Genomic DNA, 23397 nt, shown 5'->3' on the forward strand with positions numbered 1-23397 from the left:
TGGAAGTGGCGCTGTGGCTCAAGTGGTAGAGCGCTAGCCTTGAGCTGAAGAGCTGAGGGACAGCGCCCAGGCCCAGAGTTCAGGCACCATGATCGGACCCCCCCAAAAAAAACAAAACAAAACAAAACACTGTAAGTAGCTGGGTGCTAGTGGCTCATGCCTATGATTCTAGCTCAGGAGGCTGAGATCTGAGGATCACAGTACAAAGCTAGCCTGGGTAGGAAAGTCCGTAAGACTCTTATCTTCAATTAACCACCAGAAAACTGGAAGTGGAGCTGTGGCTCAAAGTGGTTGAACGCTAGTCTTGAGCAAAAAAGCTCAGGAACAGTGCCCAGAGTTCAAGTCTCATAACCAGCCAACAACAACAACAATAAAAACACTGTAAGTATAATTATCTAAACCTTACCAGGGCTGTTGCTGGACATGCCTCAGAGCCATCTTGTCCCCACTGAGAGAGAAGGGAAGGCTGGATTCAATCCAATCTGGCCTTGTCTTCCTTGCCTCAGTTCACCCTCTGCTCTGGAAGTAGTTTCCATTCCCCTACTGGCTAGGCTGACACATGGAAACATGGCCTCTGCTCCTAACCACCACTATGGAATGGAGACTAACTGATTGATCTCTACTAATTGAAATCCCTACACCCTGTTGCTCAGTTTGGGAAGCATCCAGCCATCATCATTCTCCTTCACAGACTCTTAGCAAAAGACTCAAGGGGTCAGTACTGTGCCACCACATCCCCACAGCCTTGGGCAGTCAGCCTGCCCTATGTGTTTCTAATATATCTTGAGGAAGGTAGCTCCTTACTTGACCCATGGTCAAACAAGCTAAGGGGGCTCCCTGCATCTCCAGGTCCCAACACCTCTGTGTGATGAGACCTGTCCACTGTGCCCATGTCTGTGTTTCTGTCTTGGAGCTTCAGGAACAAATAGTTTAGGCCACTCCAAAGCCGATGACTTAGAACAACAGAAATCCATTCTTTCACATCCAGCAGCAGAAGTCTGAAATCAGGCTGAGGGAAGGGCCTTACTTCCTCAGGACCCTCTGGGGAAGATGCTTGCAGTGTCCTTCTGCTTTGGCCCAGGTATCCCCTTGGTCCTAGCTGTAATCTCTCTAGTCCTTGTCTCTTCATCAGGGTTATACTGTACCCTTATCTATCTCTTATAGCCTAGCTCTCATCAGATTTAGGGCCCATCCTGATCCACTCTGACCTCATTATATCTGCAAGAACCCTATTTCCAAATGAGATTGTGTGCTGAGTTCCATGCAGACAGGAGTTTCAACCCACCCTAAGGTGTTCATATAGATTAGGTCCTAGGTTTCACCTGCTGAATACTAGATATTTTTCTGGGGACTAGGGGACATGGCAGAAACAAACTTTACACTCGTCTACAGTTGCACCAGGTAGAGATCAAAGATGGCAAGTGTCAGGAGAGGCCTGGGGGGGAATGATCTCTGGGGACCCAGCCAGTATCCCCCCCTCATCTAGAGCTGAGCAGGCTTGGTGATGGTAGCTGTGCCCTCAGGATGATGTACCTGCCACCCTGCCCTGAAGCCCACTTTGGAAAATGCCAAGGAGTCATTTAAAGAGGAGTGAGAGCCAGTGTTTGAATCCAGCAGTTGCTTGGGTAGGGCATCCTGGAGCTGTGCTTCTCTAGCATATGTGGTTACTGATGCACAAGGACTGTCCCTCTTAGTGTGCTCTGTCAGGTTGCCAAAGCTCCTGCTGGACTGGGCTAAAGTTTGTGCCCCATGTGGAAATAGGCCAAGGAAGGGGGCTATGCAAAGGTTGGAGCACATCAGTCATGCAAGCATTAGGCCCTGGCACAGTCCCCAAGCCCCCTCTTTACTCCCCCTCTCCCCCAGGGCATTACTGTCCCTGGTCCCCAAAGAACAAGAGCTAAGTAGAAGCCCTAGGCTCTAGGAAACAATGTATGGGGTACTGAGGACCCTTGGTGCCCACATTGCCAATATGAGGTTCTTATGTGACATTTTTGAACACATCCCTCCTCCCACTGCACATCTATTTCCACCCCCCCCCCCCAGAGGAGCTCCATAAGGACAGCTGAATGGGATGGGGCTTGCTGTCAGATGGGCCTTATTGAAGCCATCTAAGTGATAACTTCACAGATCAGCTGTCCTAACACTTAGCTGGGTAGCACATTGCTTTGTTTCTGTCTGTGCTTGGTTTGGCCATGATGAGCTGTCTACTGAATCCCAGGACTACTGCACCATAAGACATCATAGGTATTCTTGCCAGAGGTGTGCCATATGTACCTCTGTGAACCACAAAAAGCCTGCTTTACCCCCACTAGTTGACCCTTGGCCACACAAAGCACAGTTCCCAGGCTCCAGGGCCTGGGCCAGTGTGGTAGAGACCATAACATTTCAAATTGTGTTGCCTGAAGTATGTGGCACATACAGACAGTATTTCTTGAAAAACAAAAAACAATCTCCTCCCCGAATCCAAACAGTCTGAAAGGTCATTCTGAACAGTATAAAGAGATAATGCCCCAGTGGTCAGACCAGAGGCTGAGAAGAGCCCTAGGGTGGAGTAGGGGGCTATTGTTTAATGAGATATTGTGTGCTGCCTGCGTGGATGTGGATGTTTGTTTCCACAGTTAGTCAGGCCTGGTGGAATGCACGCTCTGCTTTCCCTGGTTTATCTCTGCAGATCTCCATTCACTTCTGGAATGCCAAACAACATTTGCATTTCCTGCTGCAGAGGTGATTGGCAGCTGGTCCCAGGTTGACTGTGGGGGAACACCCAAAGGCAGGGCACACCCTGATACAGAGGAGGGGTATCTCCTTCAGAATGACACCGATTTAAGATTTGTCATGGGCTATGATGTGCATGTCAGGAGCACGCGGCACACTTGGGGCCCATTTTACCCGAATCCTAGTTAATGGTAACAGAAGAAAGGATTGTTCTGAGCTTTCTGGTGTGCACAACCCTCTGAAGTCATCAGCATGGATAAGGGGTTCCGAGTAAAGCCCTGAATGAGTGAGGGTGACAGTGATTGGACTGTTTCTTTCCAAGAGATGGGGATGGTAACACCAGGCATTGCCCCAAAGCATGGTGGCAGGAAATCAATGAGAGCCAGTGCTCCACAGCAAAAGGCTGGCAGCCCCTGCCAAACAGTGTTTTCAGAGGGTGGGGGGGGTTCCAACAGGGAGCCACTCACTAGAATGACATGGGGGGAGTCTGTGTAGACGCCCTTGGACATGATGCTGATGTAACTTTGAACTCCCTCCATCAGGGGCGGCCCGAGCTGACACCCACAGCCATCATGGCAGGGAAGCTCCTGGCCCAGCGGCTTTTTGGGCAATCTTCAGACCTGATGGATTACAGCAATGTGAGTTCTCTCTCTCTGTCTTTGTTTTGTTGATGTAATCTCGGTTGGCCTAGAGGTCTCTTATATAGCCCAGGCTCACCTTGAACAGCAGCCCTTCCCCCTCAGCCTCCTGAGTTCTCGGATTATAGATGTTCTCCACCACAGATTCCTTAAAGAACTCAAGTCCAGATTGGAAGGGCTGCACTGGTTCTTCTTGGGGAAGGAAGTGTGCACACTGGGTATGAATGGGTTTTTATACACATGTGCACATGAGCTTGCCTGTGTGTTCATGCAATTGGTTGTGTTTTGTTTATATCTGTGCATGAGCCTGCCTGTGTGCATACAGTGGATTGAGAATGTGAGTGGTTTGTACACACATGTTCATGAGCCTGCTTGTGTGTGATACAGGATGAGTCTTGTATTCTTGTGTGTGCATATGCAGGCACCTGTATGTGTTTGCCTGAGTATATGGCCCGGAAACAAGGAGGAAACCCACCAATTGTGTTGATGGCCTACCAGCCACTAGGACTAGAGCTCTGGCCTGAGATCCCTGCTAAATCACTGGGTCACACAGTGGGTACCTTTTTTTTTTTTTTTTTTTGACCAGTCCTAGGGCTTGAACTCTGTGCCTGGGAGCTGTTCCTAAGCTTTTTATGCTCAAGGCTGGTGCTCTAGCACTTTGAGCTACAGCTCCATGTCCAGCTTTTTGGTAGTTAATTGGAGATAAGAGTCTCACAGATTTTCTTGCCTGGGTTGGCTTTCTACTACAATCCCCAGATCTTCTGGGGATTGCAGGTGTGAGTCACTGGCACCTTGTGGTGGGAACCTTTTCAATACCTGATTCAACATCTGCTTTCCAGGTTCCCACAACCGTCTTCACTCCGTTGGAGTATGGCTGTGTGGGGCTGTCTGAGGAGGAGGCTGTGGCTTGCCATGGACAGGAGCACATTGAGGTAGGTACTGCTATCACCTCTGACCATGTGTAGCCCTCGCTCCCATGGTGGCTCCTCTCTGGGTGAGTGCCCAGGGTGAGTATGGAGGTGTTGTCATTCCTGCTTCCCAGGCCCCTGACTTGGTGGGCCCTAGGATAGGGTCTATAATGATGGCCAGGGTGCAATGGGAACAGAGGGGAGCTAGAATATTGGAGGGAAGCTCCAGAATCAAAGCCTCTGGTTTTGGGGGACATAGCAGAGTGTTTGCCTAGCAAGCATAAGGCCCTGAGTTCAATCCGTAATACTGGAAGAAAAGCAAGGGTTCTGACCGCTTTGGCATTACTCTTGAGCCCCTGCCTCTCAGCTGCTTGCTGCCCATATCGTGTGACTATGGAAACCCCACAGCTCAGTATTCTCCAGCGCCATCACCAGTTACAATGCAGGCACACACAAGCACCTCCTGGAATCCCCAGTAGTTTCAGGGTCCAGTGTTAGCAACTCCAGCATCCAAAATGCTTGTCACACCAGGTCTGGGAACCACTGTGGCTCCCCTAACCTTGCAGGGCACAGCTCAGCCTGGAGTGTCCTTGTCCTCTTCTGCTTTCTTCTACTCTGCCCTCCTGCCCCAGCTGACCTATACCCTCCTCCCCACATCTCTGCTTTCTTGGGAGTCTTCCTGGGGCTCCCTCAGGAATGGCTCTCATTTACTTGATTCTTCTATCCTTCTAGCCCCCGATAGGAGGTTTTACCCCCCTCAGGTATTTACCACTAGGAAAGAGACTTTCATCAGGCAAGGCTGCCTTTTTTTTTTTTTGTGGATTGTGGAGCTTGAACTCGGGGCCTGGGCTTTTTCTACTCAAAGCTAGAGCTCCACCACTTGAGCCACAGCTCCATTTCTGGCTTTTTTGGCATTTAATTAGAGATACGAGTCTCGCAGACTTTCCAGTCTGGGCTGGCTTTGAACCGTGATCCTCAGATGAGTAAGCTAAGACTATAGGCATGAGTCATCAGTGCCCAGCTGCAAGGCTAGTTTTTGAGGTCTGCCCTAGCCTGTAGGCCGTGGCTTCCAGAGTGGCTACTGAGCTTGTCCAGATGGCCTGGAGTGTGCTCTGGTACCATGGTTCAAGCCACAGGCTCTGAGGTGCATCATTGTGGTGGGCCTTGGGTGTCCTGGTGGACATTGCCTCTATAGTTCACAGGGAGTCTCAGGCCATGGCATCTCTATAGTCAGCTGAGTTGTGTCCTCACACTAAGCCTGAAGGCTGAAAGTGCTCAGCTGGGGAAGTCGGAAGGCTCCAGTGAAGTTTCAGCTTCTTGCTGTAACAGCTTGCAGGCAGTGGGGGAAGCCTGACCCCATGTGCCCTGGATGGTGAGGTCTTTTCCATTTGGGACCATGTCACTGGGCTACAGGGCCTGCCCTTCCCTGGCACCCCAAGTCCCTCTGTCACTGGGACAGGCCTGACAGGCTCACCTCCCCCAAGCACTTTATTTGCTATTTTTGTTTGATTCATCAGAAGTATACTGAGCCATATGTTCATGGCATTTTATAATGTTGTTTTATGTTTCACGATGTTGAATGGCCAAATACCCATTGTTTGTTTTCTTTCCAGTTCTGTCTTGCTTAGAACAATATTCTCTGCAGCCCTATTAATTAATAATGGCTGTGCAGCACATGTGAGGCCCCCACTCATTTTTTACCCAGCCGCAGACCCAAACGTGCTGTCGAGACCTTTTGTGGGTGCTGAAAGCGCTTGTCCAACAGCTCCAGTGTGGCCAGGGTCTGCTCTGCCCCCCACCTCCCTAAAATGAAGGCCAAGCCTGTGTCAGGCTGTCCAGGAGGAGGATAGATAGTCACCTATCAGTCCATTCCCACCCCAGGATGGACATCCACAGATATTCTGCGTGCAGCATGATATCTATGTCTGCCCCCACGTGCCTAAGCATGGGCTCTGTGAAGCATCTTTGTGGGTGGCCTTTAAGCCGCCTGAGCCCATTCTGCTGCTGTAGTTCATGGGAGTCTCAGGCCTGATAACCAGAGGGTCTCTCTGTAGCCTATAAGGCTCCAGGCAAGGTCCACCCCCATGCCATTGTAGAGGGAGGTGCTCTCTGCAGCCAGCTGAGCTGTGCTCTCACTCCAGGCCAATTGGGTGGTTCTAGATCTTTGAAAACCTCTCCCCTCTCTGTGCCCTTCCTATTGGAGCCATGGGATGCCTACAAGACTGGCTTTACTGGTATGGCTGCCAGTGCCTAGAATGGGTATTTTGTCATCACCAAGGTTTACCATGCATTCTATAAACCACTGGAGTTCACTGTGGCAGAACGAGATGCATCCCACTGCTACATAAAGGTCAGTGTCCATGGGGACCTGGGGCTGGGGTCCAGGGAGTGGGAGGGAAATGTTCCAACAGTGGAACTTTTCTCCCAAAGATCAGCATAAACATCTAAGGGCCACTTATGCCTCAAACCCAGGGCTGCAGAAATGAAGCATAGCTGGGTTTCCCCCGTACCCCCACAACTCCTCCCCTACAACTCCCCCCACCTCGCCCCACCCCCTGCCATTGGCTGAGACATTGTGGCTTTCAGATGGTGTGCCTGCGGAAGCCCCCACAGCTGGTGCTGGGCCTGCACTTCCTTGGCCCCAACGCAGGCGAAGTTACTCAAGGATTCGCTCTGGGGATCAAGTAAGTCTGCAGGAATGTGGGCTGGTAAGCGATGCTCCGGGACAGCACAGTGGAAGGCCAGGGTTTCACGTTGCTGTCATGTGGCCTTACGTGTGTTCACAGCAGGAATTCTTCAGGCTCCCTCCAGACCTTAGGCATGGTGGAGACAGGCAGCTTTCTCCAGAGCCATACAGCATGTCTGCTGTGGTTCTGGGACTCTGCTTGGTCCTCGATGGTCAAGACAAGCAGGGCTGAGCCCTCACTAGGCCAAGTCTGAGGATGTTCTGAGCAAGGTCCAGGTCCAGAGTGTGCCAGGACAGAGTGTGCCAGGACAGAGTTAGCTGCCTGTCTTCTGGGGCATGGACTATGGACTGTTGTCTGGGTCTTGAACTAAGACTGAATGTTGGTGGGTTTTTTTTTGTTGTTGTTTGTTTTTTGGTTTTTTTGGTCAGTTGTGGGTCTGGGCGCTGTCCCTCAGCTCTTCAGCTCAAGGTGAGCGCTCTACCACTTGAGCCACAGTGCCACTTCTAGCTTTTTCTGCTTATGTGGTGCTGAGGAATTGAACCCAGGGCCTCATGCATGCGAGGCAAGCACTCTACCACTGAGCCACCTTCCCAGCCCTCAGACTGAGGGTTTTGTGTTTTGTTTTGGATAGGAAAGGAGGGAGAAAGAGGAAAAGAGAGGGATGTGTGTGTGTGTGTGTGTGTGTGTGTGTGTGTGTGTGTGTGTGTGTGTATGCACGCACTTCCTCACATGTATACACGATGCTGGGGATCAAACCCTGGGCCTGGCAGGATCTAAGCACACTACTCTATCACTGAGCTATAGCCTTAGCCTTTTAGCTGTGTTTTTGGAATGCCAAAGCCTGAAGAGATGGCTCACACCATGTATGCCTCTCCAAAAGGCAGCAAGGCCTAGGGACTTGGGGACAGAAGAGCCAGGAAGGGACCAGCTACCTGAAGATGAAGCAGAAGTGAGCAGACATAGAGAAAGGAAAAGAGGGGCTGGGAAGGTGGCTCAGTGGTAGAGCGCTTGCCTTGCATGCATGAGGCCCTGGGTTCAATTCCTTAGCACCACATAAGCAAAAAGAAAAAAGCCGGAAGTGGCGCTGTGGCTCAAGTGGTAGAGCGCTAGCCTTGAGCTGAATTGCTGAGGGGCAGCGCCCAGGCCCAGAGTTCAGGCCCCATGACCAGACCCCCCCCAAAAAAAGTCAGAGAAAGGAAAAGAGAAAGAGGATGTGTACACGGCTGGGGTCACATGTATATAGTGTGGCTAAGAGCTGTCCTTGGGGGTAAAGGTCCAGGATAGAAAAGAGCAGAAAGATGACTGGGGCACAGATATATTGAGGGGCTCTTTAGACAAAATGGAGGGTCTAGAACAGACTGTGGAGCCCACCCTCCCCCATGTGTGGCCTGGGTTCTTGGCTAAGACCACCCCTTTCACAGGGCAGTGACCCTCAGGTCCACCATGGCCCACCTAGCCTGCTCATACACACCAGGATGATGGCTGGGTTGTGGGGATCAAGTTCTCCTGGGAGATGGGCCTCCGAAGATGACAGAGAGGGCTGGGTGCAGATGGGCTCATGTCCTTGGACCATGTGGTCCCTAAGCTGCAGCGTTGTCTGGTAGAGCTGCCATTTGGGAGTTCAGTCAAGAACCCAATTGGGCTGCAGTCTTCGTTGAGAGCACTGATGGGCAATGGGGTGGAGGTCATGGGTGCAAGGAGAATGGCTGTGGGTGACCTTTAACATCTGGCCCATGCAACCTTTTTTTTTGGTCAGTTGTAGGATTTGAACTCAGCCTGGGTGCTGTCCCTCAGCTCCTCAGCTCAAGGCAAGTGCTCTACCACTTGAGCCACAGCGCCACTTCTGGTTTTCTGGTGGTGAATTGGAGATAAGAGTCTCACAGGGGCCTGGGAAGGTGGCTCAGTGGTAGAGTGCTTGCCTTGCATGCATGAGGCCCCAGGTTCAATTCCTCAGCACCACATAAACAGAAAAAAACCGAAGTGGCACTGTGGCTCAAGTGGTAGAGTGCTAGCCTTGAGCTGAAGAGCTGAGGGACAGCCCGGCCAGGCCCCAGAGTTCAGGCCCCACGACAAAAAAAAAAAAAAAGAAGAAGAGTCTCACAGACTTTCCTGCCAGGGCTAGCTTTGAACCATGATCCTCAGATCTCAGTCTCCTGAGTAGCTAGGATTACAGGCATGAGCTACTAGTGCCTGGCTCCCACTGAACCTTTGATCTAGGGGATTTCTGGGGCTGGCAGGAGGCAGGAACAGCCCTGGCCCTGGCCCACATGACCTGTTGCCATCCATGTACTCTGCCATGCAAATGCTGCTGCTCAGATCAATACTCAGTTTCTGGAATAATTTCTAGAAAGCCCCTTAAGTTGTGGTAGCCTCCTTTTATAATGTAACTGCAAAGGGCTGATTTCCTTAATATGCAAAGAGCTCTTACGACTCAATATCTGTAGAGTAAGCAACCAGAAAGAAAGAAATATAGACCATAGGCAGTTTACACAAAATAAAAATGAGCTCGTGCCTGTAATACGCCTGTACTCCTAGCTACTCTAGAGGTTGCCATACCCACCTACAGCATCCCTGTCTCTAGACCTCGGGCCACTAGGCTAGAAAGCCTGAGTGGACCAGGTCTTAGAAGGCCACAAAGTGGGCTGAGGAATTCTCCTTTTAGGGCCAGCTATAGGGCCAAACTAGGCCCCCTCCTGCCACTCCTTCATGTCCTTACTGTGCAGGCAGAATGTCAAGGCATGGCCACCCACAGAGCAATCATGTCTCTGTCTGGTGCTTGAGACAGGATGTGAGTCTAGGCAGGTACGAATAGAAGTGGTAACAAATAGGCTCTTAGCTGGGCACAGTGGCTCAACTCTATAATTCTAGCTTCATGGGAAGCAGAGACCAGGGGATTACAATTCCAGGCTAGCCTGGGCAAAAAGAAGTTTGAGAGATTCCATCTCAATCAATGGCTGGATGCAGTGGCCTGCATCCCCAGTGACGCAGGAAACCACAAATAGGAATCATAAGCCAGGCCAGCCCTGCTTAAAGCAAGACCCTGCTGTTAAAATAACCAACACTGGCTGGTGGCTGTAAAGCCAGGATCTCAGGAGGCTGAGATCTGAGGAACTAAGCCAGCCTGGAAAGACAAATCTGAAAGACTATGTCCACTTAACTAGCAAAAAGCTGGAAGTAGAGGTGTGGCTCCAGCCTTGAGTGGAAAAGCCAAGCAAGAGTACAAGTCAAGGGGCTGGGAAGGTGGCTCAGTGGTAGAGTGCTTGCCTTGCATGCCTGAGGCCCTGGGTTCGATTCCTCAGCACCACATAAGCAAAAAGAAAAAAGCCGGAAGTGGCGCTGTGGCTCAAGTGGTAGAGTGCTAGCCTTGAGCTGAAGAGCTGAGGGACAGCGCCCAGGCCCAGAGTTCAGGCCCCACGACCGGACCCCCAAAAAAAAAAAAAAAAGAAAAAGCAATTGAGTTCAAACCCCACTACTGACACAAATAAATGAATAAATAATGACATAAGACCAATACAAAAAGGGGCCAGAGACATTTCTCCAGTAGCAGAGCACTGACCTAACAAATGTGCGACCCTAAGTTCAAACCCTAGAATGCCCTTTGCCCCAAAAAGAAGTATTCTCCCCCTCACCTGGGTGGGCAACTCCAGCCACTCCTTGACACAGTGAGGTAGCAGGCACCCAGCTGGGGCTGTGGTAGGAGGAGAGAGGCAGGAGGCCAGAGAGGCTGGAGGGGTGGTGGGCCCAAGGCAGTTATCCTCTGGCCCTGTGGGTACTGGGCACTTGTTAGGAGGCAGATGGAAAGGTGTGACATAGGTACAGGTGTGTGGCTGCTGGCTGGAGCAGAAGGAAGGGAGGGAGGGAGACCCTGTGGCTTGCAAGGCCTCGCCAGGGGCAGAGTGTAACAGACTCAGCTTCCTGTACTGAGTCCTGGCCTGCTCCACCCTGCGTGCACAGGTGTGGAGCCTCCCGTGCACAGGTGATGCGGACAGTGGGTATCCACCCCACCTGCGCTGAGGAAGTGGTCAAGCTGCACATCACCAAGCGCTCAGGCTTGGACCCCACTGTGACTGGCTGCTGAGGCTAAGCCACCATCCCTGCCACGCGAGGACACACGGTGAGCTCCCCCCCCCCCACACCAGACATTCTCCTCTCACCCAATCCAGGTACGCAGGTTTCAAGGTGAAACGCGTGGCTAGGGATTGGGGAGCCATCACAATGGGCTTGGTGCCAGGTACAAGGTAAGACTTTACCTGCTGTGCCGCCTTTTGGTGAGATCTGCCACTTGTGCCTAGGCCATTGTAACCCAGAAGCAAAGCCAGGAGAGGAGGCCATCAAGAAACCCACCCTCTTGGGGCTGGGACAGTGGCTCAGTGGTAGAGCGCTTGCCTTGCATGCCTGAGGCCCTGGGTTCGATTCCTCAGCACCACATAAGCAAAAAGAAAAAAGCCGGAAGTGGCTGCTGTGGCTCAAGTGGTAGAGCGCTAGCCTTGAGCTGAAGAGCTGAGGCACAGTGCCCAGGCCCAGAGTTCAGGCCCCATGACCGGACCCCCCCAAAAAAAAACAACCTACCCTCTGAGAGGTACAGCCATTGCTGTCCCCCCATATGCAGGAGAGGCCAGGGCTTACAGCATGGTGTGCCCTGGGCTTTCTTAGGTCACTGCTCCCTATGGGCTCCTGAGGAGCTGGTCTCCTCCACTCCCTCCTCCAGTGGGTACACCAGCAGGGGCTTGTTTCCATCTTGCCCAGAAGGTGGAGATGCTGCCTCATGCACAGCCAGCTGCCACCTACCAGCTGCTTCAGCTCTGCAGATCTGGGCTGCTGGGGCAGCCAGAGAGTGCTCTCAAGGAAGAAGAGATTAGTGAGAGCCTTGGTCTCCTGCCAGAGGCCTGAATGTGGCCAGAGCCTTGTCACCTCTCACACCTGACACCATCCTCTGGATCTTTTGTCCACACCATCCAGGCTGCTCTGCTGGGGGACATTCCTCCATAGCTGTCAGCTCTTCTGGGGTTGGAGCCCTTTGGGTCACCTCTCTCCCCTGGGGCTAAGTAGAGGCTATTGGAAGAGTGGGGTTTGAGGGTCTGAGCAGCAGATGGGGGTCCAGTGGCCTGCAGAACTAGGCCAGGAACCTCTGCCAGCAACTAGGTTTAGGTATTTTGGCATCAGCTCCACTGTGGCCCCCCCCGAGCCTTTGATACAGACACACAGAGGGCACCCTGAAATGTTGTTAGAGTGTTATCAGGGAAGTAGAGGCATGGCTCAAGTGTAGAACATAAGCTATAAGGGGAAAAAGCCAAGCAAGAACTCCAATCCCTGAATTCAAGCCCTAGTAGCAACACACACACACACACACATGCACGCACACACACATGCACGCACGCACACACACACCTGTTATACCCCACAAGGCTATTTTGTTAAGAGGCCTCTACAAATGTTTATCATTTCAAAATGATTCTGTAACACTGCAGCACTCCTGGGACACATCCACATGAGTGGGGCTTGTCTCTATCTCTTGAGGGTCCCTTGTGTGGTTGTGGGAGATGTGGGAAGGCAAACATAAGCTGTGGCCTGCACTCACCCCACCCTTCCCTGGCAGGACTGGAAGGCCTCGAAGATGGTCACGTGGGATGTGTGTCTGCTCAGATGGTCTGCGCCCTGCAGGGATGGCTTTAGTCTCACCTCTCTACCCCTGACCTCTCTTCTGCCTGGACCCTCCAGGTCTCCCAGCGCCAGATGATGATGGCCTGCGCAGAAACCCACTGTGTGGGCTGCCCATGTCTGAGCCTCTTGGCGTTTGGGGAGTGCAAATAAAGAGGGAGGTTTTCTAAAGCTTGTCCTGCTTGTGGTGTGTCTGGTATACCTTCAAGATTGCCTGGGTGGGGCGGGGCCTGGCTAGCCCACCAGCCTCCTTTGTCAAGGGGAAGGAAAGCCCGCAATCAGATTACCCACACTGAGCCCATGTTGCCAGCAGCGAGTCAGGGGGTGCAGACCCTGACTTGTGTGGCCCCAGGCACAGCACCATGCCTCCTCTACCATCATCCCCTTCCAGCAGCGGCCTGGCCACAGGCCTGAAGACCTTACTTGAGGGGGGGCGTTCCTCCTAGGACCCCTCTGCCTGGGTCACCCCTGAGGTTTCCTTGTGCACCTTGAAGCAAGGAAGATGGCCTAATTCCCAGCAGGCATTGGGAGTGGGACAGGTGGCTGGAGCACAGGAGTTGGCAGAGTTGTTTGAGGCTTTCTGTCCCCCACACGTCAGTCACCTCATTCCATTGTGGCCCTCCAAGTCAGCTTGTCGGTTAGGCTTTGACTAATCCTGTGCATTGAAGCTTGATGGGCTGAGAGAGCGCCTGTCAGTCACTGTGGGGAGAGACAGCCCTGACAGTGGCGGGCAGGGCCCAGCATTGTGCGGAGGCTTTAGCAGCAGCTAATCTCGTGTCTTCCTTAAGAAAACATCACTTAGTCTGCCGGCCCAGGAGCCCTGGATGGGACCCTGCTTGTCAGCAAACAAAGGAATGTGTTTGCACCTTAATGGGCCCAAGGAGCCTGGCTCACTGTGCGAAGCGTGTGCAGGAGCTCTCAGACAGCCAATTAAGACACCAAGTGCTCGGGTGGGCCAGGTCCTTCTGACAAGTGCAGAGCCAGATCAGCCGTGTCCCATTTAATGCACGGCTGGTAGTGCACCCTGGTGGTTGGGATCCTGCAGGGAGAGTTCACCTCTAGGCTGAAGCGTTTATCTCCTTGGAGGCAAAGAGGTCAGCCAACACCTCCTGCTATAGAGGACCTTAGGAGGCCCAGCCAGGGAGGGAAGTGGTCCATGAATTCCCCAGCCCTGGGAGTAGCCCCTGGTACAGGAAGACAAGCAGCTAGAAACAGTCTGGGTGTTTGGGGATGGTGGAAATGATGCTGGATGCATGATGTCCTAGGACCCCCCAGCAGCTGTCTGGGGTGAGAGCCTTTTACCTCCCTACCTACCCAGGCAGCCAAGAGTACCCATCGCTGGCAGCCCGAGCACCCCCATGAATCCACGTCCTCATAGTCCTTCTGTATGGTTCTCTTGAACACTCCCCCCCAGAACAGCCTTGCACATCTGCCTTCACAGCCTGAGTCCCCCTCTAGCAGGAGCTGGAGCATTCACAGCATCCCAGATGGCTCCAGGTCCACTGGCCCCTCTGCACAGGTGATTATGTTCTCCTTGGAAATGGCAGACAGGGATCTGGCACAGCCTCTAAGCATGGAGGGCTGTGGGGCAAAGTCTGACTCAAGGAGTCTAAGGATTGTCACTACTTGGGCTACCATTAAGGCTGGATGCAGAGCTGGAATGGTTTCAGGGGACTCTAAAGGGCCCCCACTACTCTGGCAGGGGATAGACCCAGAGCCCCACTCAGGTACCTGTGGAACAAGGACAGATACATGAGGGGACAACTTCCCTGCTTTTCCCTCTGGGGCTCCAGGACCCTGTGCTAAAACCAGGGCCAGCGTCAGGAGCAGAAGCATGACAGGATGCGTCTGTCGTGGGTATCCCTTCTGCCCTGTAGGATGACTGTGTGGTCAGCCCCCTCCTCACTGGGGCCAATCCCACTCTCTCCCCCCTCCCCCCTCCTTCCAGAGAAGGTGAGGCGGAGCCTGAGCGCCACAGGCCAGATGCTCTCCACCTGGCCCGGGGCCTCCTCGCCGCCCTTGCATGTTTTTATGGTGCAATGAAAATATGATTTTAATTCCTCAGATTGTTCCATCTAACCTGCAATTACCCCCGGCGACGTCTCACACACTTCTGCTTGTGGCTCCAGATTGCGCAAGGATATGGGAAGGAGGGGGGGCGGGGAGGAGTGCTGTGCTGGAGGGATCCCTCCTCTGCTTCACTCTCCCCTGGGAGGAAGGACTGGTCACTTCCCCCTACCACACCACACACTCTCCTTCCTCCAGACCCCTTCCATATTGTTCTGAGCCCCTCCCCCCAACAGGTGGGTATGAAGAAGCGGGGGTGACAAACAGTTCTGAGGTAACCAAGGGTACGATAGTGGAAAGGCCAGGCCCTGTGAGGACCGAGGAGGGGTCTGGAGCTGACAGTGGGGGTGCTCAGTTCATGAGGTAGCTAAGATGCTCAGGGTGCACCCCTCCCCACACTATTCTGAACATCTCACGGCCCTGTGGGGACCCTAGCTTCACTTACTGGTGGGTGTGTGCTCAGGAAGTAAGCGCTCTGTGCCCTGGCCAGGGGCCCTGGGAACCAGCGGAGCTGCCCCCTGGTGAAGCAGCTTCTTAGTGCTTGGGCGCTGTCTGTGCCTGTGGCCTCACGTTTGAGCTTGTCGCTGAGGTCCCTCTGTTTACTCTTCTCACTTTCTTGGCACATATATGCAGTTCACTGCTCCAGGCGGCAACTCCAGCCTTGGTGCCCAGGTAGCAATCAGGAGATGCCACAAGTGCCCTGGCCTACTTCTGAACAAGGCCTAGCAGGCAGCCCTGCACTGGGGATACCCGCCATGGATGGACAGCGTGCAGGCCAGGGAAGCTGTGTGATTGTAAGAGATCCAGGGCCGCAAAGCCACACTACCAATCCCTCTAGATGCTATTCATGCTCCAGGGGCCCAGCCCTGTGCCTGATCGGGGGCTCCAGCCATGTGAAAGGCTGGACTGGCAGACAGACACAGTTTCTGCCTCCTTTAGCACACCCTTAGTCCCTCTGATTCTCTTTGCCAACACCCATGGGTGCCCAGGCTCAGGCAAGGGTCCCTTCTTGCCAAGCCTGACCAAACCTGCTGGCCTGCCCTGCCTTGGCCTCTGCCTACCTGTCATGCATAGGCTGCATAAGGGAGACAGTGTAGGCTGGTCACTGCCAGACACAAGGGTGGATGTCCCCACCCAGAGGACAGGAAGCAACAATGGCCAGGCCCTGAGGCCAGCAGGTGAACACTGCAGGCCCAAGCTGGCTACGCAGCTACCAGGCAGGGGCTTTAGAACCCACCAAGGCTGAGGCACATTGTTCTGCAGAGCCAGTTATACTGTGAAGCATTTGTGAACCAATTCTCCATCCGGCCTCAGCCTCTACAGGCAGATGCTTCCCTCTTGGCCACTGAGTCACAGGTATGGAGACCTCAGCTCAAGCCAAACTGGGGTATAGACTAGGATGGTGGGGCGGGGTAGGGGGGCAGAGATGGAATGCAATCTAACTCCTTCCCCAGACTGGGCATCCCAGTCCTTAGACTGCTAGACTAGGCTTTTGCCTTGAGGCCTGATTAGGAAGAGCCACTTGTTGGCCTAAGCCTTACCAACTTTCAACCCCATGATGCCAGGGACCTCATTGCTCATTCACCCAGAGACCTAGCCCCTACATTTACCTCCTGCCTCCATGGAGAGGGGGCATGGCTTATTGATTGAGATAAGATTTTGCTAGTTTCCCTCCTCTTGCCTCAAGCTGGCCTCCAACTATGATCCTTTTGAGCTCTGCTTCCCAAGTAGCTGGACTTTTAGGTGTCAGCCAGAAGTCCTCTCTCTAAGGACCCAGGCCTCAACTAGCTGTGAACTGGCTGCATTGTGCTCCTTCCCCAACTCTTTCCAATGGCTTCCATTGGATGCTGATGCCAGATCTTTGTTTCTTCCTTTCTCTGCCACCTTCCTAGATATGGGCTCTTGGTGGACATGCACAGTTCTGAGAGCTACCTAGATCCTTACTGAGCCAGACCAGTGTGCTGAGATGCACACTGGTTTCCTGTCCACCCTGTCAGAAGGCAGCAAGAGAGCCTGCCGGGTGCAGGCCTTGGTTGCCCCTTTCCCCTGCACGGCCAGATTGAGGAGGAGCTTCCCGATGCTTTGCTGTATTTCTTCCAGTTCAAGCAGGCTCGCCCAGCCCTTTGCCAACAGCAGCTCTGTCCTGCCCACAGCCCAGCTGGCATGTTAGCTTCCACAGGGCCATGCTGTGGGGGTCCAGATTCCCAGTGCTCCCTTCATCCAGGCTGGGGGGGGGGGGGAAGCTGCCCAGAATAGCACAGAATAGACCGTCAAGGGCTCGTCCAACCATTACCCAGAATGCTCAGCTGGAAAGAAGATTCTTCAACAAAGAGCTGCCTAGTGACTGACAAACAGTGACAGTGAACAACACTTGTGGCTGGGGTCATTGTTCCTGTTTCCAAAATCCACCACTACAGGGTGAAGGTTTGCCAGTCACCAAAGATGAGGCGTGAATGTGAATTCCCACTGAAACCACAGGTCCTCAGCTGCAGCTGCAGCTGCCTACACTGACCAGGAACTGAGGATTTGGATACCTGCACTTGTCCATGCACCACAAGGTCACCTATGTCACCCCTATGCCACACTTATGCCTCCCATGACCCAGGGGTATGGCTGATTTCTGAATGTCTGAGCTTGCTACTGCTCACATCTGGATAGGGAGCAACCCTGGGAGAGAAGGGGACTTCAGGCCCATTCTACAGATGTTATTATTGATGCTGCTGCTTCTCTTCTCCATTTCCTCTTCCTCTTTGTTCTTGGGTGGTGCTAGGTTTGAACTCACAGCATTACACTTGCTAGATAGGTACTCTACCATTTGAGGTACAGCCTGAGATCTTTTTGCTTTAGTTATTTTTGCAATAGAGTCTCACCCTTTCTTCCAGGTCAGCCTGGACCAAATCCTATTATTTATGCTTTCTGACCTAGCTAGGATGACATGCATGTGTGGCCAAACTTAGGGATTTGTTTGTTTTTCCGTGGACCTGAACTCTGGGCCTGGGCGCTGTCCCTCAGCTCTTCAGCTCAAGGCCAGCACTCTACCGCTTGAGCCACAGCACCACTTCTGGCTTTTTCTGTTTATGTAGTGCTGAGGAATCAAACCCAGGGCCTCATGCATGCAAGGCAAGCACTCTACCACTAAGCCACCTTGTTTGTTTTTCTTTTGAAAAAAAACACTTTTTTTGCAAACAGCTTGCCAGGAAAACTTTTTGCCCAAACTGGCAGGCTAGCCTTGAATCTCAAGCCTTCTGATTTCAGCCTCCCAAATAGCCAAGATTACAGCTGTGACCCACCACACCTGGCCCAGATGTTACTATTTGATCCCTGTGTCCATGGCCTCCAGACCTGGACACTCTCTAAGCTTTCCTGGAGTCTCACCCTGACAACCTTGACCCACCAGGGCTTTGCTTCTGCTGCCCTCCTTTGCTGCCCCCATACCCCTTAGGGCACAGCTTAGCTTCCCAAGAGTTCTAGGGTTTCTGGTCCTGCCAATTGAGGGCTCTGGGAGCCTTGGCCATTCTGGTCCCCAGCCAAGCACCTGTGGCTATGAGGGCAGCAAGGAGCCCTTGTATCCCTCTGGGGCCCAGAAAAGCATCTTAGAATTGAGTCTGCCTAATCCCAGCCCTGATGTGCTTTATGGTACTCGAGTTACCCTAATCCTGAAACCCAAGCCAGGGTCCCAGCAGCCTTCCCAACAGCATGTGAGGGGCTCATGTGGCCTTCCCAGTGGGCAGCAAAAAAAAAAAAACAACTCCCAAATGCCTTTTGTGTTTGGATCTGACCCCCACCCTCAAGGATGAAAATCCAGTCCTTATTTACTCATGTAAGCTGCAGAAACGCCAGACCTGGAGCAGCCTTGCGGGGCCGGCTGCAGCTCTTCTCAAGGAGGAAATTCAAAGCCATCAGCGACAGCAGAGGTGATGGGTAAGGCAGACCCAGTGCGAGCCCAGTGCGGTCCAGGCCTCTAGGGTTTCATGGAACAGTAATGAGGCCCTGTGGGTCTATAAAATTAAAATACTTTTCCTAATAAAATTGGATCTTTGGGGCTTATAACTGATGATCAGATAACACCAAATGCTTGGGAATCAAGAGGGACCATAAACAAGATACAGTGTTACCTTATTACATAGTAAGTGGGAGACAGGAGCCAGTTGGCTCCCTGGGTGCTGCGTGGGCATGTGGATGAGTATGCTGGTATGGGCAGGAGCACTCCACAGTGAGGACCGCTCACACTACCTTGTGCATGTCTACCAGCTTTCTTTTTTCTTTCTTTCCTTCCTTCCTTCCTTCTTTCTTTTTTTTTGAGGGGGAGGCAGTCTGAAGCTTGAACTCAGCATTTGGGCGCTGTCCCTGAGCTTCAAGGTTAACACCCTACCACTTAAGTCAGAGCTCCATTTCTGTGTGTGTGTGTGTGTGTGTGTGTGTGTGTGTGTGTGTGATTTTATTGGAATTAAGAGTCTCACAGACTTTCCTGCCTGGGCTGGCTTTGAACTATGATCCTTAGATCTCAGCCTTCTGAGTAGCTAGTGCCTGGCTTCTTCATGGAATTTTGTTGTTGTTGTTTTGTTTTGGTCAGCTGTGGGCTTGAACTCAGGGCCTAGATACTATCCCTGAGCCTCTTTATGCTAAAGGATATCACTCTATCAATTGAGCTACAATGCCACTTCCAGTTTTTGAGTGGATTGGAGATAAGAGTCTCATGGGGACATTTCTGCTTGGGCCAGCTTTGAACCACGATCCTCAGATCTCAGCCTCCTCAGTAACTAGGAATACAGGAGTGAGCCACCAGTGCCTGGCCATAGAATTTTTAATACTCATAGATTTCCCTCAGCAGATGTAATTAGCTCCTGACCTACTAAGGTCAGGATATGGGACAGAATGTCGAGGGAGCAAAGCAGGGTCCGGATATGTTTTCTTCAGGCCTCCCTGCTTGATGAATGAAAAGACCATCGCCCAGACCTCCCAGGAATCCCATGGGCTGAGACGGTAAAGGCAGGATGCAGGCTTGCCTGCCCTGCCACCCTCTCCACGGAGGCCCCAGCACCACGTCCCTGCCTGCAGGGGAGAGTGGATGGAAGGCAAGACCTTCCCCAGGCCTTCAATGGCCTCATTGTTCTGCCCCTGATGGCTGGAATTGGGCCTGGTGATTGTAATAATAAAGTTCTAACCACCAGCCAGCGCTTGGGTTTCCATAGCTCAGGGAGTATTTGATTTTCAAAGTCTCTGAGAGGGGAAGTAGTGTCTAAATGGAGTATGTGATTTCCATTCTCTACAAGGCTGAGCCTCCCATCCTGAGCCTTCATTCTCCCAAAAAGATGTCGGACCTGCCAGTCCCCCGGGTGCCCACGCATGTCAGGGCGGGACACAGTCTGAGGAGGCCCAAACATGGTGGGAATGAGGCCTGCCATCACCAGCTCAAACAAGCTCCCACTCCACCCCACCCACCCACCAAAGGTGCCTATGAGGACCAGATGCCTGCCACCATGAGGCCACCACGGAGTGAAGGGGAACGTGCCTCTGTCTTGGCCTTGCTCCTGCAGCACACATCTGGCCTGTTGAGAGGAAAAAGAAAAACACCTCTAAATTTTGTTTCCACCTCTCCTGCAAATAAATGAAGTAGCACATTTTTTTTCTTTAAAAACATTACCGAGGAAAGGGGACGAGGGAGCTAGATGGAGGGAGTTTGATTGGAAATGTTACAATGAATCCCCCCTCATATTATACAACTAATATATGCTAATGAAAACGTAATAGGAGATGCTAACTTTTCTGAGAATCCACCATTGCCCAGCATGTCATTACTACAGTCTACCTGGATAAAATGTGAATCAGCCCATTTCACAGATGACTGAGACTTACCCAAGGAATGATAAACCTCTGACTCCCTACACAACGCACAGCTTCTCCTTGGGCAGTATTCCCACCTATACTGGCTACTTTTGTAATTGAACTTGGAATCCAGTGGCAATGGCCACGCAGGAGATAGGATTGAGAACTTTGGCTCTGGATAAAATACAAAGAATGGTGTCTAAAACATCATGAGGGCTATGAGTGTGGCTTCATGGCAGAATGCTGTATAGCATGTGCAAAGGTCCTGGGTCCCATGCTAGCACCACATAAAATAGGACAATTAGACATCAGGGGACCCCTTGCTGAAATCTCTCCATAAATCAAAAGAAAAGAGTTACTGATGCCTTTATTTAAAAAATAGAGCTATTGGGCACAGAGGCTCCCTCCTGTTATCCTAACCACGTAGGAACCAATGATGGGAAGGATCACAATTGGAGGTCAGTCTACACAAAGCATTGATAAGACCCTTCTCTATCAGTAGCTGGCATATCTTACCATCTCAGCTACAAAGGAAGCTAAGATCAATAGGATAAGTTTTCAAGATCAGCCTGGGTTAAAAAAAAGTTTGTGAGACCTCATCTCAACAGAAGAAGCTGGACATGATGGTGTACATCTGTTATTCCAGCTATGGTAAGATGCATAAAAAGGAGGATCATGGTCCAAGATGGCCCATCAAAAAGTAAGACCCTGTCTCAAAAATCATCAGAGCAAGTGGACACCAATAGATTACATTTGTAACCTTAGCTACTCAGGAAGCTGAGGTCTGAGCATCAAGGTTCCAGGACAGCCTGGGCAGAACAATTTATGAGACTCTTATCTACAATTAACCAGCTGGGCGCTGGTGGCTCACGCCTGTAATCCTAGCTACTCAGGAGGCTGAGATCTGAGGATCGTGGTTCAAAGCCAGCCCAGGCAGGAGAGACTGTGAGACTCCTATTTCCAATAAACCACCAGAAAACCGGAAGTGGCACTGTAGCTCAAGTGGTAGAGCGCTCGCCTTGAGCTGAAGAGCTGAGGGACAGCGCCCAGGCCCAGAGTTCAAGCCCCACGACCGACAAAAACAAAAACAAAATACAATTAACCAGGAAAGCTGGAAGTAGAGCTGTGGTTCAAGTGTTAGTGCACAAGCCAGGGGTAAAAAAAAGCTAAGGGACAGCAGGATTGGCACCAGGATTTTAATAAATAAATAAATAAATACCAGAGCAAGTAGACACCAGTGGCTCATATCTATAATCCTAGCCACTTAGGAGGCTGAGTTCTGGAGGATCACAGTTGGAAGCCGGCACAGGTAGAAAAATTTGCTCAACTCCATCTCCAAAAACTAACCATCAGAAAGGCAGGCTAGAGGCATGGCTTAAGTGGGAGACCCCTGAGTTCAAACTCTGGTACCAACAAAACAAACAAAAATAGAGCACAAAGGACTGGAGATGTGGAAGAGAACCTGCTTATCAAGTGTGCATCATGAGTTCAATCCTTAGTGTTCTTAGTGTTACAGAAAAAGGAAGTATATATAATGTAAACATATCAAAATGTCAGATGAGGGGCTGGGAAGGTGGCTCAGTGGTAGAGCGTTTGCCTTGCATGCCTGAGGTCCTGGGTTTGATTCCTCAGCACCACATAAGCAAAAAAGAAAAAAAGCCAGAAGTGGCGCTGTAGCTCAAGTGGTAGAGTGCTAGCCTTGAGCTGAAGAGCTGAGGGACAGTGTCCGGGCCCAGAGTTCAGGCCCCACGACCGGACCCAAAAAAAAAAAAATGTCAGATGATACTCTGACATTTTGTTGTTATTGTTGTTGTTGATTCTGGGGCTTGAACTCTGGGCCTGGCACTGTCCCTGAGCTTTTCATCTCAAGGTGAGTGCTCTACCATTTGAGCCACAGCACTATTTCTGGTTTTCTGGTGGTTAACTGGAGATAAGAGTCTCATGGACTGTCCTGCCTTAGCTGACTTTGAACCATGATCCTCAGATCTCAGCTTTCTCAGTAGCTAGGATTATAGATGTGAGACAACAGCTCCCAGCTATACTCTGACCTTTTTACTTTATGTCTTAGAATGGAAGCAAAGTATGGAAGGTTTTCTCATGGGTCTTCTCTGTTCTTCTATATTCAACATGAAAGGCAGGTTGTGCTATAGCTTCTATTGCATCTTGTCAGCTCTGTTGTAGGAACTTTAGAAAGTGGGATTAGCTGGAGGAAGTAGGTCACTGGAGGTGGGCCTTTGAGTATATTGTGTCCTTGGCTTCTTCCTGTTTCCCTCTCTGTACTTCCTGTCTGCCATGAGATAAAGCAGCTCCTCCATGTCATACTGTCTTGCTACCATGATGGAACTGAGTAACCAAAGACTGAACCCCTTGAAATTATGAATCAAAGTAAACTTATTTTTTCTTTAAATTGTTCTCTCAGATGCTTTGGTCACAACTAATCCAGAGCTAATGTTTTAGAATCTGTATTTGCCATTACTATAAATCTAAACTCAAATAAAAAAAAATAGAATGGACCTGGGTGCCAGTGGCATATGCCTGTACTCCTACCTACACGATCTGAGGATCAAGGTTTGAAGCCAACTGTAGTAGAAAAAATCATGAGGCTCTTATCTTTAATGAACCACCAAAAAAAATCCTCAAGTGAAGCTATGGCTCAAGTGGTAGAGAACCAGCTTTGAGTGCAAAGGCTAAGGGACAGCTCCCTGGATCTGAGTTCAAGACCCAGTACTAGCACCAAAAAAAAAACCCAAACCCAGCCAGCCACCAGTGGCTCACACCTGTAATTCTAGCTACCCAGGAGGCTGAGATCTAATGATCGCGGATCAAAGCTAGCCTGGGCAGGAAAGTCCGTGAAACTTTTATCTCAAATAAACCACCAGAAAACCAGAAGTGGCACTG

General features: G+C 51.4%; 1 protein-coding gene across 6 annotated transcripts in view; it reads left to right on the top strand.

Moving 5' to 3' along the window:
* The window catches only part of Txnrd2 (thioredoxin reductase 2), a 68449-nt gene extending 55688 nt beyond the window's left edge, over positions 1 to 12761 (top strand). For all 6 annotated transcript variants that reach the window (XM_013031558.1, XM_013031559.1, XM_013031562.1 and 3 more), the window contains 6 exons: positions 3258 to 3353; positions 4193 to 4285; positions 6540 to 6611; positions 6848 to 6945; positions 10903 to 11062; positions 12545 to 12761. In XM_013031558.1, coding sequence (XP_012887012.1) covers positions 3258 to 3353; positions 4193 to 4285; positions 6540 to 6611; positions 6848 to 6945; positions 10903 to 11026 — 483 coding nt within the window. In that variant the 3' untranslated portion in view covers positions 11027 to 11062; positions 12545 to 12761. The remainder of the gene's footprint in view (positions 1 to 3257; positions 3354 to 4192; positions 4286 to 6539; positions 6612 to 6847; positions 6946 to 10902; positions 11063 to 12544) is intronic.
* Positions 12762 to 23397: the final 10636 nt, after the last annotated feature.

This window comes from Dipodomys ordii, unplaced genomic scaffold (genome assembly GCF_000151885.1).
Source record: "Dipodomys ordii isolate 6190 unplaced genomic scaffold, Dord_2.0 Scaffold141, whole genome shotgun sequence".
NCBI lineage: Eukaryota > Metazoa > Chordata > Mammalia > Rodentia > Heteromyidae > Dipodomys > Dipodomys ordii.